The 19285-nt window shown below is 46.2% G+C and overlaps 1 protein-coding gene and 1 long non-coding RNA gene across 2 annotated transcripts in view; one reads left to right on the top strand and one right to left on the bottom strand.

Moving 5' to 3' along the window:
* The window catches only part of SAMD12 (sterile alpha motif domain containing 12), a 176406-nt gene extending 175421 nt beyond the window's left edge, over positions 1-985 (bottom strand). Inside the window, exon 1 of the mRNA XM_005516945.3 lies at positions 889-985. Coding sequence (XP_005517002.2) covers positions 889-901 — 13 coding nt within the window. The 5' untranslated portion in view covers positions 902-985. The remainder of the gene's footprint in view (positions 1-888) is intronic.
* Positions 692-4463, top strand: LOC148185014 (uncharacterized). The gene is made up of 2 exons (XR_015772223.1): positions 692-819; positions 1302-4463. It is a non-coding gene; the product is annotated as an uncharacterized LOC148185014 (long non-coding RNA).
* The last annotated feature ends 14822 nt before the right edge of the window (positions 4464-19285 follow it).

The following is a 19285-nucleotide window of genomic DNA, read 5'->3' as shown; positions in this document are numbered from 1 at the left end:
GCGCTAGAAAAACCGAGTGAATTTTGGAAGCAGACATCAGAAAAGCAGATCAGCCTTATACATCTCTCACCTCCAACTTCCCAAATGACCCAATGGAAAGGGAACACACAGCCAGTGTTAGACGGCTCAAGGGAGCCAAGTATTTACTGCAAGACCTAGCAAAGCATCCACCTGTCCAGGTCTTGGTAGCTGTCGCCTCAGTTACCGAGTTACTTCCCCAGGAGCCGGGTACCTTATGAACACCTCACAGCTCCCGGCTGCCCAAGAGCTGAGCATCTCGGCCCTTTGGCTTCTCCATCCCTCTGAGGGAAGGAGAGGCCGAGCACAGCTCTGCGCCCATGCTGGGGACTCTGGAGCTTCGTGGGCATCGCGGCCTCGAGGCAATTCGGGGATCCGGGTAGCAGCGAGGGACGGCGGCGTCTCTACGCCCGCGGGAGACCGACCGGCGGCGGGGCGGGGGAGGCGCCCGGGGCTGAGCGCGGGCGCCGGGGCCGCTCCGCAGGGAGGCGGCGCAGGTCGGCCGCCCTTGCCGGGAGAGGCGGCACCTCCGGGCTCGCCGGGAAGTTGCCGACCGAAGCCTCCGGGCAGCCCCTGCCGCGTACCCCGCCGCGGGCGGGGGCGGCAGCCGCGGCCCGGCTCCACGACACCTGGTCCGGGGCAGCCGCGGCGCTGCGGGCGGCCGGGCCGAGGTGCGCGGGGTCCGAAGGGTGCCCCGCGGGCGAGGCCGGGGCAGCGGGCAGCAGAGTGGCCCCGCCGGCGGACACTGCCCTCCCGCCGGACCGGGCCGGGCCGGGCCAGGACGGCCCCGCCACGGCGCAGGTGAGTGCCCGGGGGAGGAGACAGGGGAGGGACACCGGGGGCGGCGGGCAGGGGACGCGAAGCCCTTACCTTCCACCGCCATCCTCCCGGCCTCGCATAGTGCGCCGGCCGCCGACCCGGCCCCGGCGGCGCTGCCCCGGCCGCCCCCCCGCCCCCGCGGGCCCCGCTCATCTGCAGCCGCGGCGATCAACCTGCAGCGCTCGCTGACAGCGGGCGGGGCCGCGCCGCGGATCCCTGGGAAACGTAGTCCCGGGAAACGGGCTCCCGGCCAGGCACCGGCGTTCCCTGCCGCCGGCGGGGCCCCGGGGTGCCTCCGCCCTCTGCGTGTCCCTGCCGGGCAGGGAGAGCAGCAGAGGGGCCGGCCGGGGGCTGTGAGAGGCGGCAGGGCTGGGGACCCCCATGAGACGTGTGTGGAAGGGGGACCGCGCGGGCACCCTGCCCCAAGAATCTTCATTTCACAGCTCTGGGATGTTTCTCTCCAGGTTTTCAGTCATCTCAGACATGCAGGCTGACGGCTCCGGGATAAGCCCGTCCTGTCCCCGTGTAACCCCACGGCACTCCCTGGCCGGCCGGAAGAGTTTGCCCGCAGGGAAAGAAAAAGGCGCGCACAAAGCGCCGGGAACTAATGGCCAGCACCTCACCGCCGAGTGAGGCCCTCAGTTTTTGTCCATCTTGCCCACTCTGAGAGGTCTTACAACAAATCCAGAAAACGAAGGAGATCAAGGACACAGTAGTGGAGCCATTGCTTCAGGTTCCCAGAAATCTTATACCAAACGGTCTGGCACCCTCAAGATCTATCCTGGAAAAAAGCTGCGGGCTTGTGCATTTTGAAGTTTTATTTTGAGATATCAGAAGAGTTAGCAGTGGCTGTTGTGGCTAATAAGTGTTATTTGTGACAGGTTATTTTTGCAAAACAAACCTCAAATTAGAATGCAAGAATATACATTATGCAAGTGAATACGTCCTTCACAGACCCCAGGAATTTTGACATTCGTGAAATATCTAAATTAATTAAAAATTGGGTTTTCATTATTTATTTTATGAAGGAAACTCAGAGCCTATAAGAAATGTCTTGAAGCCCAACTCTTTCCTTAAGCCTTCTAATAACCAACTTTGCCCTGAAGACCTGACTTGTTGTTTGCTCTCATAAGCACTTGAACTATTAGCCTTTGTGTTGTACATGAGTCCAGATACACGTTTCCTGGAGTAGCAGCCTTGTCATTCATGTGTTCGCGAAGTGGTAGGCATACTCACAGTGCATTATAAGTAAAAATATTGAGAAGATTTGTGGTCCTCCCAAGTGCAATACAGTCACACACCTCATCCCATGTCCTGGCAGAATGGACTGATGTTCACATGCTTTCTGTCAAGAAAATAGGACATTCGTAGATATCAGTTTTCAAATATATGTAATAAACACATACAGCCTTCAGTACATAATAAGCTTCTGTGATTTTGATGACATTTTGTATTAAGCTTATGTATTCAAATATTAATCATTTATTTGACTGTGAATATTTGGAGATCTGTTGGAGTAATTACCTGGCTAATGCATATGTGAAGCAGTGCTTTCTTGTTTAGAATTAGCTGGGAGCCATAGAGGGAATCAATCAAGGCTCAGAGTTGAAGTAGCAGGGACATGGAGAGCTGGAGTCCTATCCCCATTAGTATGCTGAATTTCTGGCTTGTAACTACATTTCAGCTCTGGACCCTGAGGACATCCCCAGTGAGTACAATTTTACTAAGCCCTTTAAACAGCCCTGTAGTTTTTAATTACAACTTTATGCTTGCTGAAGAACAGCAAAATTATGGCTGTGACTAGATAGCAAATAGGGCATGACAGATGTTAAAAGGTGTAGTGTCCAATACCTAATAGCTAGTGAAACCTAATATTTAACAGTATCTAAAACCATCAGAAACGTAACAAGTTCTGGTCAAAACTAGACAATTTATAATTTAGTGTATGTTGTTCATTAGAGAAAAGAGGCTGTGAATTGATTTAAGGGGTTGTGTGAATTGATTCAGTTAATCTATGGTAAAGTAAAATCTGTTTTGAGAAGCATCAGGTGAAAGTGAGCTAACTTTTTTAAAACACCCTGCTTATTACAGTGTAGAAAAAGACTGTCTTCCTCTGCTCAGAAAGAGCTATTTCTTGTTCTCTCTGCCTTGCTTTCTTGCTTCTCATTTTAGTTTACCTCACTCCAGAGAGGTTTCTTCTTAACTTTAAAAAGTGTAGCAAATTTCCTTTAAACAGACTTGGTTTGTCACAGCCACAGTCAGTTTGCTGTGTTCTTTGCCCTAGTTCACCAGATGAAAAGGCAGGACTGACCAGAGGCTCCTTAGCCATTCTAATTATTTGTAAATAGAACTTCTGCCAGCAAACATCAGGTGAAAGTACAGTTGATGAACGTCCATCAACAGCATTGCTCTATTGCAGGAGTTCTGAAGTCTAAACAAAAGGTTAGACTTGTATAGTTCACTACACTATTATCCATCATAATTTTTCTCTTTTTATTCCCCTTTCACCTTACAGAAATACAATAGTCATTAAGCTTTAAGCAACCCCTTGTGCTCCTAAGTCTTTTCTGTAAAACAGTGAAATTCTCACTCATCTTCATCTGATGATCTTGTTAACAAGGTACTTCTGCCATATCATTGTGACCCAAGATTTTCAAACATGATTATTTTATTTTAGGTGCCCAAACTACATGCACAGGAGCAATTTTCTGGAACAGTTGAAGAAACATCTGAAAACTGTTGACCTAAGTCAGGCACCATGTGTCTCTGGCAGTGAACAGCAGCACAGCCATGTCTGAATATTTTTGGCTGTGATTTGCTTAGCTGAGTGGGCCTAAACTGTGATGGTGAGATTAAAACCATTCAAAGTTTGTTGTCAAACTCAAGTATGACAGAAACAGGACCACACCATCTGCCTAAAATTTCAGTATCTGGGCTCTTACATTGCCTTGCGTATTCCTGGAAAAGACTACGTGGAAATGGGTGTGTATTTCAAAGGTAATTGATGATAAGTACATTGAGATTGGGAAAAGGTGTGGGAGGAACATGTGTAAGAATATACAGATTTCATACTGATGTACTGATGGAGAAGGAGTAGGGGGCTTTCCACTACAGTGCCTCTGCCAGTATGGAGGGCTGGAAGAGAAAAGGGAAGGGCTATAGATGGTTCCACACACTCTCAGCACACACTCCAGGCCAGGGGCTGCACTTGTTTGCTAATGAAAAACAAGAACGTTTCATGGACACTACAGTGAAAGAGGTAGGTGGAAATTCAGGTGTGGAAGCAGTGAGTAGAAAATTGTGGAGGCCGGTGGGCTGATTAACAAAAAATTCATACCTCTCCCTTGGAAGAAAAGTTCCTAGATGAGTTTTGTTGGGGCAACAAAAGGAGTTGCTCCCCAGCATGCCTTGCAGCCCATGCAAATCTTATGTACTTTATACAAATTCTATGTACCCCATTGGTCCTTCCCCTTTGCTCCACCCATGAACCCTCAATTTACTTGTCCCACTACTTCTAGATAAACCTGTTTCCCTCTGGCTGTCCAGTCTTTTTCTCTGACCCCTTCACGGTAGCTGGAGTTCTCCTCATCCCTGGACTAAGAATAAAGGCATCTTGTGGAATACCACATGAGGTTCCTGTCCTTCCATGTTGCCCAGATGTTTGCTTGAAGAGCTGCAATCACTCAACAGCCCTTTTCAGGGCTCTGAGCTGAGATCACTCTCAGCAGGGCAAGGGGTGCCTGGGCACCCAAGAGTGTCCTTCTGAGGACGCTTCTCTTGGAAAGTCATGGCACCTGGACCACCACCCAGGCTGCAACAGAAAATTCCCTTCTAATTTCCCTCCCTTTGTCAGAGGCAGCCACATGCTGAGAAAACAGCCTGAGAAATAGTGGGTGCCAGATCTAGAGTGAGAAAAGGATGTTGTAGAATTTCTCTGCATTCTCTTTTTTTTCTCTAGGAACTGGCATTTCCTAAGAAACCTGCTGAGACTCATGCAAACACATGAAAAGCATAGGGGGAAAATGCTGGGTGCATAGCTGCTTTTTTTTTTTTTTTTAATTTTAAACCCATGTAAGCATACGCTGAGAAAAGGGGAGAAACAGACTTTTTGTATAAATCCCATGCTCTGATCCATGCAAACAGATTCTTATGTTAGCATGGATTCAGGCTTACTACCACAAAGTGACCCAAGGTATGGTATGTGTCAAAGTATAAGCGCTAATGTTCAGAAGCAGTGTTCTGGGGTCTGAGTATGACTTCAGAGGAGCTATTAGGCAAGGAAAATATAGATAAATGTGTTTAAAATACATGTAATATGATTTTCAATGTCACTAAGGCAATGAAATCTGGGTTTTACTAGTGTAATAGTCTAATTATATAATTAATATTCTTTGTTTATACTGTTGCTAAAATATACTTTGAGTATTGTTTATACTACACACCTACATTTTCTAATTGATAAAAATATTTTGCATGATAATCCATAATACTACAGAAAGTGTATTTAGGGATTTGTAGGAGACTCAAAAACAATTACAAGATGTCTGGAAGATGTGTTTTATCATTACTGTAGCATTATCTGGTGTTTTCTGTAATTTTGTTGTGGTTTGTTTTGGGTTTTTTTAAGGTTTCTTTTTTTTTAATAAGTTAATATATTCTTAAAGAATCATGTTCCCTGCTCTCAATTTCAAGGAAAAAAGTGGTATGTGAGCACTAAAATACCCAGAAGATTCATAGAATTTTTTTGAGATTTACTTCATTTGATAGAAGACCAGGAAAGGGAAGTGGGAGTGGGTTAACATGACCTGTACATGGTACTGACTTTTGCCATCATCAAATGTTTTGATGACTTATTCTATTCACTGCTTTATGGTAAACTATAGATAATTTTTATACAAATGTGGAAACATGCCACAGATTTTCTTCCTAAAGCAAGTTTGTGACAAGTCTCCCTGCAGTACAGTCCAAAAGCAGCAGTAGGGCTGCAGGCAGAGAACACAGCTGTGACTGCCTTTCATGGCAGCTTTTTGAGCCAGGCTTTTCCACTCATGTATGGGCTGGGAGAAACTGGGTGTAGACTGAAAAAAGAGAGGTTCAGGCTATGTAGAAGGAAACCCTTTTTCACCTGGTGGACAGTCATTTATAGGAGTAGTTTGGTGCTCCGAGAAGTTTTGCAGCCACCATCCTTGGTGATTCCCAAGTCCCCACTACCACAAAGTCATTAGCAACCTGCTCAGATCTTGTACCGGATCCTGCTTGGAGCAGGAGATTGGGCTACAGACCTCTTGTGGTTCCTTTTACCCTGAATCATCCTGTGATCTCATGAATGCTTTTAGCTGCCCTGGACTAGCATTTCTGTCTAAAGTGGTGGATTACCTTCCTGCTATTATTAATCTCAAACAGGCTTCCTTTCTTCTTAAACCTGGTACAAAGCCTGTTAAGTGCTACGCCCATGGATTACCTGCTCTCATTCACTGGTGACTGCCCAAACAGTGTGGTAGCACAAGGAGTTGGGTGGTGTGAGGTGGGAACAAGTGAGAGTAGTGTCACTGATGCAGAATTAGGCTATTTCAGTGATAGCCTCATACAAGTTAGTTTGTACTGGAGATCTGAGAGCAGTGAATGAGATTTGTGCTCTCCTGAAAAGTGTTTGTGTCACTTGCCTGCAGAGAAAAGCAACACATTGAGTGCCCTACTTGCTCATGATTGGAGAGTGTGAATCACTGAACCCTACCACATAAACATTCCTTATTTAAAAAATGGAAGAACCATACCTAAGAGAGGATGTGTATTTAAGCAGAACTAGAGAAGTAGTCTACTATAGCAGGTCCGTGTGACCAGTAGGCAAACAGTTGAGTAACTTGTTTAAACAATCCTGACTCATGCTGTTGTTTGCTGAGCTGCAACTTGATGTGGACTGAAACAATTCAGTGCTGTAAATAACCTGCAAGTACTGAGTTACAGAGCCTTTGGAGTGAAGGGCAGCTCTAGGGATCATCTAGTTTAAACCTGTGCTCAGAGCAGGGGCACTAGAGCATGTTGCTCAGGGATATGTCTGTTTTTGTTTGAATATTGCCAAGCGTGGATACTGCACAGCCTTTCTGGGCAACTTGCTCCAGTGTTTGATCTCTCCTCAGTTTCTTTTTTCATTTAAATGGAATTTTCTGTATTTCAGTTTGTGGCCATTGCCTTGTTTTCAAGGCTGAGAGGAATCTGTCTCCATGTTCTGTCTCCATGTTCTTTACTCCCCACCATTGGGTATTTATACACATTGATGAGGTACCCCCAAAGACTTCTCTTCTATGAGCTGAACAGGCCTATCTCTCTTAGCCGCTCCTTGAATAAGAGATACTCCTGAAGATGGTACTACTTAATCATCTTCATGGTCCTCCATGGGCACACTACAGCATGTCCAAGCTCCTCTGAATGGCAGCACAACCATCCTGTGTATCAGCCTCTCTTCCCAGTTTGAGATTATCAACACACTTGGTGAAGGTGCCCACTGTTCCATAATCTTACCATCCCATTAATGGCAGAAGTGTTTTGGCCCCAGTATGAACCCCTGAAGTAGACCACTAATGTCTGGCTTCCAGATGGACTTTGTGCTGCTGATCACAATCCTTTGAGTTCAGCGTATCAGCCAGTTTTGATCCACCTCGCCAACCACTTACCTAGCCTGTACTTTATTTGTTTTCTAAGACAGTGTTATTGGACACAGAATTGAAAGCCAGTCATTTCATCATGGGAGGCTGCCAGGTCAGCCATGTCCAGTCTGGCTTGATTTCTCCAGTGCAAATACATTTTTTATCATGAATTTCAGTACAGTGGCATTCCTATCCTAAATACAGGAAATGGTTTCCCAGATTGGTTTCTCCGTCACCTTCACAGAGATCAAGGCAAGGTCAACTGACCTGTAGTTGTCCAGATTTGCTCTGTTCCAGTCATCAGGAATCTTCCCAAATTGCCATGAACTTTCAAAGGTAATTGAGAGTCATCTTGCACTGGTGTTTGCCAACTCCCTCAGCATTTGACAGGTGCAAACCATCAAGGCCTGTGAGTTTATATATCTCCAGTATGTTTAAATGTTCCCTAACTTAATCCTCATCGACCCCAGGGTTTGTGTCCCTTGTGCCAGTTCTTACTGCTCCTAGGGGGCTTGTGATTCCTGAAGGCTGGTCATACAAGTAAAGATGAAGTGAAGAAGGCATTGAGAACATAGGCTTTTTTGATGTACTTGGTCACTACAGCCTGTTATCCATTCTGTAGCAGACCCATATTTTTCCCCAGTCTTCCTCTTGGCATAGATGTAGAGCTCTTCCTGTTGTCCTTTATGCAGATACATCCCCAGGTGAGCTTTGACATTCCTAACACCACCTCTGCATGCTTGGACAGTGTCTCCTGCTGATTATGGCAATTTTCTTCTCTGCTGTTTTAAGGAACGTGGACCAGGTCTGCAGTGGAGCTACTATACTGTTTTTTACTGGTTGAGCACAAAACACTCCTGATACACTCACACATTAGACACTGGATAGTGTGTGTGCTGGTATTTGTGCTCAGTGTGCTCAGGTTTCAGTAACATATGCAACTTTTCTTGATGACCAGCTGCAAACTTTTACACTTATGCAACATAGATTTTAAATTCATTCTTGTAGCTTTTGTTATGGTGTAAATGACTTCTGAGAAATAAAGCTTTAGGTAGCACTGTAGCTCTTCTAGGTCTCCCTGTCAAGAAATGCATGAACCTGTGCAATGTGGGACTTGTGCACCTGTACAGAATCTGCCTAGAACATGATCTGTGTATGCCCAATGGGGCTGCCACATCCCAAGTGTAGTGCACTTAGAGCCAGAACAAATGATTCATACAATCACGGTGCCCCTTTCACGCTTGGGCAGAATTCTTGTGCAAAGAGAAGGGGGACATATCTGGATAATTCCTGATGTAAAGAAGCTCCAGTCATGAGGAATCTGAAATACAGAGCTTGGGATATGACCTTTAACAACAGTAATGTTTGTCACTTACCTTGATGCTAGTAGGAAGAAGCTATAAGTACTAGCCAATACTGTGTTGATTTTGATGTAATATATCTAGTGTAATCCTCTGAATGTCAGAGCTGTCATGGTTGAAGCTGAAACCAGGACAGAGCTAAAAAAAAATTGCATCTCCTTTTAAGGTCTTTCATGTGCTGAATTTGGAGGGAAGCAGTTATTGCAGAAAATAATAACTTTATAATGATCAGAGTTGATAAGGTCTGAGCACAATGACCTTTACCTGCTTATGAATGACTCCGAATAATGTTGAAAAATTGAAGTGGTTGGCAGTGATTTGTGAGCATTTATTAAGGCAAATCAGATAATTGCATTTAACATCACAGATGGCTTGTATTTTCTAAAGTGCTTTTACTTCAGTGCAATAAGATGACTCAGAAGCTCAGTAGGATATTATGGCCCTGATTTTTCATTGCTTCACACCTCATACAGTGAAATTCCTACTGCAGAGGAGATGTAGGTCCAGTATTGCAGGATTTTATGCTTTTACTGTGCAGTAATCAACTGCTAGGAGCAGTGCAAAGCATCACAGCCCTATCCTCTTTCTTTTACTACTTTTCCTTATCAGTTTTATATTTTGAGAGCATTACTTTATGTTTTCCCTTTGTACATTACATGCTTTTACTACCTGTAGGGACAAGGCAATTTATAACAATCTAACAGAACATTAAATTGTCTCTGGCATCTTGGAAAAAACACCTCTTCCACATTCCTAAAAATCTTTCAATTATTTCTGAACAGGTTATTTTGGTTTGCTTTTTAATAGAAAGGGAATTCCACAATAATCCAGAGCGCTGCTCCATATGGGGAAACATAATGTCTGCTATTTCTTGGCAGAGGAGCAGCAGCATAGGTCTGTTCCTCTTGGCAGAGAGCAGGAAGGGTAGGGCTCATCTCACTGAACTTTATCTACCAAAGCATCAAGCACTCAATAAAGCTGCATTTCCTAGAAGTCACCAAAGGGAGGAAAAGCACCATTTTTTGAATGCCTTTTGAATTTACTTGCCTTCAGCAGCCGAGGTGACCAATGACTTTAAACATGTACCTACCACACAGGGGACTAGGTTCACAGAGAGAAATCTTACTTTCACTTCCTACTCAGTTTATTTTCATTTGTTCTTGAACAGAAATGATCACAAATAGAATGTGAGCACATACTTCTATGGTGAACCAGACTTAAAACTAGGGTTATTTCCTAGGAAGATTTTTTTTGCCATAATTGGAACACAGGAGAACTTCAGAGACAGTGAAAAATGCTGCTATTTGTAACAGCATCAAAAAACTATAGTATTCTGCAATGAGGCACTTTTGCATGCCAAGAAACATCACTCAAGAAACAGCATTACCCAGAGAATCTGAAATAGGTCTCTGCTGGAGTGATGACAAAGAACCAATAGTTTCTCTCGATGACATTTTCAGCATCATGCAATGATCCCAGTCCAGGCTAACAATGGAGTTTGCAGCTGGTACAGACCTCTGACATGTAAGCTGAGGGACCAGAAGCACTGGCTGCAGGCAAGGCTGTGAATTACAAACCATTGAGTTTTGTCTATGCAAATGCATAGCTTGAGCTGCTGGTGCTGTGGGGATACATCAGCTGGAATGACAATAAGTAATTAACAGTCTGTCCAGCCACTCTGCTAATCTAATCACTCAGCACTGCTAATCAAATCACTCCAGTAGCTGGAGTGGTGCTTCCTGAATGCCACTGCGCCCTAAAGCTAGGCTAAGTACAAATGAAGTCATTCAGGTGTATTAAGTTAAACTAATGGTTGCAAATGAAGACAAGCTTTGAGAGTGCCAAGTCCTCAATTCCTACTTTCTCACACCCACAAAGCATTATCCCAGGAAAGTAGATGGAGTTGATTAGATTAGGTTGGCATAGAAGATAGAGGTGGATTCAAGTGCAGTATCTAGCAGGGGTTAGTTGACCCACAACTCAGGAGAACAGAAATCTCTGTTCACACTGGCTGAATTGGCTGTACATGGGTCTTGCTGTCGGTTCCAAGGATAGGTCACAGACTGCTGGGGTTTATAAAAGGCCCTGTGATACTTATTTTCCTGTTCTAGCAGGGACTGGTGTGGGGAACAGCACATAGCCATGTGACCAGCTTAGGCACTGCTGCCGTCTCAGCAGGAATTGGGATGTGAGAGGTGTTGGTTTCTATGGGGGAAGTGCACCTTTCCCATTAATGCCCAACAGCAGAAGCAAGCAGCCCAGCTCACCAAGCCCCTTTGGAGCTATGCCTCCAGCTCTCTGGCCCCTTTTCAAGCTTCCCTGTCCACAAAGATGCCTGCTGTCTCTCTCTGTCCCCAGAGTTATATGGAGGTGAACATGGTCTATTTGGGAACAGGGGAGGAGGTTCCTTTAGTGTTGTAAGAGAACATGAAGTTCTTCCATTCCCATCTGTGTGACTGTGAAACCTCCTGCAATCCCCTGACATTTTACTTCCTTAGCCCAGCATTTTATGGTAACTGCAAAACTCGATTCTATTGCAAAGTTGGATTTTGCCATCCTAAAGATAAGCACAAGATGAGTTGTAAGTTATTTTGTGCCCATCTTGGCATGTGGCTTTGTGTGAGCTGCTGAGAAGCCTTGGGGGAGAGGACAGGGGAGATCATGGAAGACAACAGTGCCAATCAGCATTGCAGGCTGAGTACATTACTTGTACCCAAGTGTGCTTGCAGACATCATGCAGCTGTACCAAAGCCAGTGAAAGTGTCCCCAAGTGCCCTTCTCTGACACATTGCAATGGAGAATCACTGAAACATGCAGTAATCCCAGAAATGCAAGTGGTGTTTGTGACTCTGGTGTGCTCCAGCATCAATTCAGCTGTCTAAACACAAGTGTTTGGTGTCCTTTGAGATTCTTTCAGTGACGTCTATGACAGTCCTTGTGGAAGACTTTTCCATCACAGTCCAGCGTCCTATTGAGCAGCAGAAGCTGTGTGACTGTTCTTGTGGGCCCTGGGACAGAGGCTATGCCCAGCAGTTCTGTACTTACCATTTGTTGTCCCAGCTGCACGAAGTGCCTGCCAGGAACAACAGAGAGCTGGGAACTGCTCAGTTCTCTCTTCCTCAACCCCATGTGGAAGGTGCTGGTAGTCTTCAGAAGGTTCTGGTAGCCTTCAGCCAGTCGCCCTCTGTTCTTCCCAGCACACACGACAGAGGAGCTGGAGGCCATGCACATGCCCAGGTACATTCAGTGTGGGACTGCAGCCAGACCTGCTGGAGGTCACAGTGCACAGGGACACAGTTCTGACCCATGCTCAGCCCTGATGGACACATTTTGTGTGTAGACCAGGAACAAACTACAGTCATCCATGTGGATCCTCTTGGTTCAACTCACATAGCTGAAGGTAGCCTGAGCTGGTGTTACATTACTGATATGATTTTTGAGGACAGTAAGTAACCATGCTCTGAGCCTAATAGCTTTCACAGCATTATTTGTTGAGGATAATAGGAAAAAAAAGTCTTTAACTTTGTGTCTCACAGGTGAGAAATCTGTGTTTTCTCCCCAAGATTGTTACTGCACATTGTTTTTAGGAATGTCACTTATAAAGACTTCATTATTTTTAATACATGGGAAGAAAGCAAAGAACGATCTTTTAGTTCTGCTTTTATATTTCCACTTTATTGCCTTTTTTCTACTAGTTTGAACACATCTGTTTTGCAAGCCTGTAGCAGCAGAAATCTGAGTTATTTGACAGAATTACAGATTCCACATAGAACTTTTTCGCTCTTTTCCCAAATAGAAGTGAAAACAAAATATTCTGTAATACACAACTGCCTTGTAAGGGGTTTAATGTTTCTTTTTTCTTTCTACTGCTCCAAAAGATGTTTTCAAAGAGTTTTCTTGTAACTGAGTCTGGAAACCATCCACTTTTAATGAGAACTTACTGACACCTAATTGCCATCTGCCTTCTTCAGTTTCTCTCATAAGACTGCTTCATTTCTCCTTTGTGCTCTGAACTGTTCCTCTGTTGCTGCTGCAGTTTATACTCCAAGTAAACTCTGAAGTCTTTGTAATTTAAGTTTTAAGGCCTTTATTCTGTATTTCACCTCTTCCTACAGTGGAACTACACTAAAAAGCCTTTAGAGCTAAATACCTATTAGCTGCAGAATGTAGATGCAAGATTCCTACCACGGTGTGGGTGATGCTTGCTGGTGCAGCTGTTTTACAAATCTCTTTTCTTATCTGATGACACTGTATCAGAAAGACAATGCAGTACACTGCAAAATGGTGTGAGAAAAGTACTGCAGCTCTCACAAATGAAGAAGTACATGGTATCTTCCACAATTTTTTTGTTGTGCAAGCCATGCCATTAATAAAGCCTCCAAAAGAGCTATTAGTGCTGCCTTGTTGTGACCTTCAGCCCCACGTGAGTTCACCCTATGTCAGAAGCAAGGACTCTTTCACTGACTGAGGGCTGAATAGCTTTCAAAAATGTTTGGCAAGCCACATCTTAATATGCCTACCTGCTTTCCTGAAAAGAATTACTTTCAAAATTCTACTAACATTTTTAGGTTCTCTGGTTTCCTGAAGGTAAACTTCCAATGGTTCCCCTGCATTATGCTTTTCTTTGTTAAGAAGAAATTCACATCCTAAAATGGTGACCTGTGATCCTTGGTCAGATGTTGATTCTCTGAGATCTTCTTCCAGTCTGAAAACAGCAGAAAGAAAAGTGAGATATAGTACCAGTATAGTATAGTGCGTCTTGTGACGTCAGAGCCATTTCTAGTAATTTCCTACCCAGAGGAGAGCAGGGCAGCATTTAAGTGGTTGTCTTAGTTTAGGGCAAATTAGGAAGGAAAACTCCAAATGGGGATTTCCCCAGGGAAATGCCCCTCCCCACTAACTGGTCCGGGAAAAGAAAAAAATTCCTTAGAGAGAAGTGGAAAAAGCTGTTTATTTAACAGAAATTGATTAATATTAAATAATAAAACCTCTTGCTGTTCGATGGGATGGCAAGTCTAGGAAGAAAAGTCCTTTTCATGTGGTGTAGCTCGGCTCGCTCAGGTTCTTATCAGTCCCTCCGGCGCTGGAAAGTGCCGAGGCCCAGGCCCCGGTGGGCCACAGGCGTGAGCTCCCGGGGTTTAGCTGGGTGTTCAGTCCAGAGCAGGCTTGCACAGATCCAAGAAAATTGGGAAAAAAAACAAACAAAGGTCTAGGGAACTCCTCTGCCTCAGCTAGCTAAAACTAACTAAAATCCAGAGAGAAGCTCTGTCCCGCTGTCTGTCCGTGCTGCAGACACCACAGTCCAGGAGCGGGATGTGTGGGAGTGATGTTTTTCCTTAACACAAACTGCGCGCTTCTTCTTCCCCCTCTCTTGCTCTCAAAGCCAGTCTTAAAGGTGCAGAACTTAATATATAACATAAACCAGACGATTGGGGATACCAGTATCATAAAGTCACCCCAGGACATTCCACCCCTTATCCCCATATCGTCAACTTATTATCAAAATTAATATATATATATTTTAACCCTACAACACATACATTATATACAGACAAGGGCATTTATTCATGATTTTCACCTAACCATCAGATCTCCCTGAGGTACACATTGTGTTGTTCCATCTTTCCGCATTATCCACCATGTGCAACCCGGTCCTTGAGCAAAAACAACTCCACGAATGGGTTTGTCTGTACTTGAAGTAGAATTGATCCAAACTGTCTTTCCTAACAAACCTCTGAGATGTACTGCTGGGACTTTGTCTCCGTCTACTTTATGCAGGGGCTCGGATTGGGCTGGGCCTGCTCGATTGGTGGAACCTCGGGTATTAACTATCCAGGTGGCCTTTGCTAGATGTTGCTCCCAATTTTTGAAAGATCCCCCACCCAACGCTTTCAAGGTAGTCTTTAACAGTCCATTGTACCTCTCCACTTTTCCCGCAGCAGGTGCATGGTAGGGGATATGGTACACCCACTCAATGCCATGTTCCCTAGCCCAGCTGTTTATAAGGTTATTCTTGAAATGAGTCCCATTGTCTGACTCAATCCTCTCAGGGGTGCCATGCCTCCAAAGGACCTGCTTTTCAAGTCCCAGGATGGTGTTCCGGGCAGTGGCATGAGGCACAGGGTAGGTTTCCAACCATCCAGTGGTGGCTTCTACCATTGTGAGCACGTAGCGCTTGCCTTGGCGGGTTTGGGGCAGTGTGATGTAGTCAATCTGCCAGGCTTCCCCATATCTATATTTGGACCACCGCCCACCGTACCATAGCGGCTTCAACCTCTTGGCCTGCTTGATTGTGGCACACGTCTCACAGTCATGGATAACCTGGGAAATACTGTCCATGGTTAGATCCACCCCTCGGTCTCGTGCCCACTTATAGGTGGCATCTCTACCCTGATGGCCTGAGGCATTATGGGCCCATTGAGCTAGGAACAACTCTCCCTTGTGTTGCCAATCTAAGTCTATCTTTGACACCTCTATCTTTGCAGCCTCATCCACCTGCTCATTGTTTCGGTGCTCTTCATTAGCCCTACTCTTGGGGACATGGGCATCTACATGACGGACCCTCACAGACAGTTTCTCTACCCTGGTGGCGATGTCCTTCCACTCATCAGCAGCCCAGATTGGCTTTCCTCTGCGTTGCCAGTCGGCCCTTTTCCACCTTTCCAGCCATCCCCACAGAGCATTGGCTACCATCCATGAATCAGTGTAGAGGTAGAGTTTTGGCCACTTCTCTCTTTCAGCAATGTCCAGGGCCAGTTGAACAGCTTTGAGTTCAGCAAGTTGGCTTGATCCACCTTCTCCTTCAGTGGCCTCTGCGACCTGTCGTGTGGGGCTCCATACGGCTGCTTTCCACTTCCGGTTCATCCCTACGACGCGACAGGAACCATCAGTGAACAGAGCATAGCGTGTTTCTTCTGCTGGCAGTTGGTTGTACGGTGGAGCTTCTTCAGCTCGTGTCACTTGTTCCTGCTCCTCTTCATCAATGAGACCAAAGTTTTCACCTTCCGGCCAGTTTGTAATTATCTCCAAAATCCCAGGGCGATTTGGGTTTCCAATACGGGCGCGCTGCGTGATGAGGGCGATCCACTTGCTCCATGTAGCGTCGGTGGCGTGGTGGGTAGAGGGAACCTTTGCTTTGAACATCCACCCCAGCACTGGCAGTCGGGGTGCCAGGAGGAGTTGTGCTTCTGTGCCAATCACTTCTGAGGCGGCTTGAACTCCTTCATAGGCAGCTAAGATTTCCTTCTCTGTGGGAGTGTAGTTGGCTTCGGACCCTCTGTAGCTTTGGCTCCAGAATCCCAGTGGTCGGCCTCGAGTCTCCCCAGGCACTTTCTGCCAAAGGCTCCAGGACAGACCGTGGCTCCCGGCTGCAGAGTAGAGCACATTCTTCACATCTGGTCCTGTTCTGACTGGGCCAAGGGCTACTGCATGGGCGATCTCCTGTTTGATCTGAGCAAAGGCTTGTTGTTGTTCAGGGCCCCACTGGAAAGTGTTCTTTTTGCGGGTGACCAGGTAAAGAGGGCTCACAATCTGGCTGTACTCAGGAATGTGCATCCTCCAAAAACCTATGGCACCTAGGAAAGCTTGCGTTTCCTTCTTGTTGGCTGGTGGAGACATTGCTGTGATCTTGTTGATGACATCAGTAGGAATCTGACGCCGTCCATCTTGCCACTTTACCCCCAGGAACTGAATTTCACGAGCTGGTCCCTTAACTTTGCTCTTCTTGATGGCAAAACCGGCTTTCAGGAGAACCTGGATGATTTTCTCTCCTTTCTCAAAGACCTCTTCAGCCGTCTTTCCCCAGACAATGATGTCATCAATGTACTGCAGATGTTCTGGAGCCTCACCCTTTTCCAGGGCAGCCTGGATCAGTCCATGGCAGATGGTGGGGCTGTGCTTCCACCCCTGGGGCAGTCGGTTCCAGGTGTACTGCACTCCCCTCCACGTGAAGGCAAACTGAGGCCTGCATTCTGCTGCCAGAGGAATGGAGAAAAATGCATTAGCAATGTCAATAGTGGCGTACCACTTCGCTGCCTTGGACTCCAGCTCGTACTGGAGCTCCAGCATGTCTGGCACGGCAGCGCTCAGCGGTGGAGTCACTTCATTTAATGCACGATAGTCCACAGTCAATCTCCATTCTCCTTCAGATTTACGCACAGGCCAGATGGGGCTGTTGAAGGGTGAGTGGGTTTTGCTGACCACCCCTTGGCTCTCCAGCTCTCGGATCATCTTGTGGACGGGAATCACAGCATCTCGAGTTGTTCTATATTGTCGGCGGTGCACCGTTGAGGTGGCAATTGGTACTCGCTGTTCTTCCACCTTTAGGAGTCCTACTGCAGATGGGTTCTCTGACAGTCCAGGCAAAGTGTTCAATTGCTTGATGCCCTCTGTCTCTACAGCTGCTATCCCAAATGCCCACCTAAGCCCCTTTGGGTCCTTAAAATACCCACTTCGAAGGTAGTCTATGCCCAAAATGCATGGGGCCTCTGGGCCAGTCACAATGGGGTGTTTCTTCCACTCATTCCCAGTCAGGCTCACATCAGCTTCCACTAAAGTAAAGTCCTGTGATCCCCCTGTCACACCAGCAATAGAAACAGATTCTGCCCCTACATATCTTGATGGGATTAGGGTGCACTGTGCACCAGTGTCAACCAAGGCCTCATATTTTCGTGGTTCTGATGTGCCAGGCCAACGAATCCACACAGTCCAAAAGACACGGTTTTCCCTAGCCTCTACCTGGCTAGAGGCAGGGCCCCTCTAAGCCTGGTTATCCTTCTTTTCTTGGGTATATGTCTTGGAGGTTCCTTCAAGGGAGTCAGACATGTCATCATCATACTTGTCAGTTTGACTACAGGCTACTGGAGCGGCTTTCTTTTTGGTAGAGTATCCCCCCTGAGTCTTGCTGTCTTCCAATTCAAGCATCCGTTTTGCCAGAGCAGCAGTAGATTTTCCATCCCATCTTTTCATGTTTTCTCCACAGTCACGTAGGAAAAACCACAGCTCAGCTCGTAGCTTTTTCTCTCTATCTGGGGAACTTCTGCGTTGAGTACCAGGGCTCCTGGTCTGTACTGCCGAGACTGGAAGAAGGTCCTCCCTGAGTTTCTTGAGATTCTCCTCTATTTTGTTTTGGAAGTTTTGCATATCTGTTCTCACAGTTGCAATTGTTGCCTGCATGGGGCCATGCACGGTATCTGCATATGCTCGAAGCTTCTTCGCCATATCCAGCACAGTCTCCTCCCGGTCATCCCGCTTCATTGTTGCTAAAGCAGAAGCGTATTCTTGTGGCCCAAGTCGAACAAGTTTTCGCCACATCACAGATGTACATGGCACCAAGTCTGGATTTCTAGTACCTAAGTCACCCACAAAGACAATCTCTACTATTGCCATTTCTCTCAAACGCTGAATGCCTTGTTCTATGGTTTTCCAACGAGTTTGCTGTATATAGAGATCGTCTGCACACAGATATCTTTGTGCCACGCTTCTTAGGACCCGTTCCCAGAGACTATAAGGGTCAGCCCCCCTCATCATCTCCTGGTCAATAACCGGATCGTGTGACAGGGACCCCAGATGCCTCGCTTCAGTGCCATCCAGAACTGTAGCCTCACCTGCAGCATCCCACAGACGGACTAACCAACTAATTATAGATTCATCAGCTCGTCGAGTGTAATCTTTTCTCAGGCCACGAAGGTCCTTCAGGGAGAAAGGTTCACCAGTGCCTTCGGATTTTTGATCAGTTGCTGGTCTTGAGGGTCCTTCCCCCGCATCACCATTATCATCATCTACTGGCCGATCGGTTTTGGTTTTGAATTTCATGCCTCTCGTGGCAGGAGCAAACAGACACTGGCTTAGGCTCACTGTCTGGTTTGGCTGCTGGCTTAGGCTCACTGTCTGGTTTGGCTGCTGGCTTGGCTGCAGCCTGAGTGACTGGGGTAGCTGCTGATTTATCTGCCTGCCCTACAGTATCTAGCAGCGTGCGATAAGCATACGCTAGGGCCCAGCTTATTGCAATGATATTTTTCTTCTTAGAATCATCACAGCAATTCTCTTCCAGATATTTCCCTACTTCATCTGGGTTCTGAATTTGTTCACGTGAAAATTCCCAGGCTGGGGGATCAGAAAATTCCTTCAGAGTCCGGCCCATTCTCTCCCATTCTCTACACCACTCAGGATTTCCCACACCTGAGTCTACTTCTGGGGCAGGGGTCTCGTTGGCTCCTCTGGATATCTCAGCCCTCACTCTAGAGAAGTTGCAGACCATATAGAGGAAGCTCAACAGCTGAACTACCAGGAAAGTGACCAGGAATGTGGTATCCTTAACACTCAGGGGAAACTGGATATTCTCAAAGAGGGACATAACAGATTCAAAGGAGAAGAAGGAAAGAAAAGGCTGAAAAGCCTCATCCCCTGGTCTTCCTCTAACAAACTGGGTGCTATTACTAATAA

Source organism: Pseudopodoces humilis, chromosome 1, assembly GCF_049639895.1.
Source record: "Pseudopodoces humilis isolate 2021_Gansu_Grassland_sample_001 chromosome 1, ASM4963989v1, whole genome shotgun sequence".
Lineage (NCBI taxonomy): Eukaryota > Metazoa > Chordata > Aves > Passeriformes > Paridae > Pseudopodoces > Pseudopodoces humilis.
The sequence above is the reverse complement of the archived record's forward strand: the minus strand, read 5'-3'. Positions and strand labels throughout refer to the sequence as shown.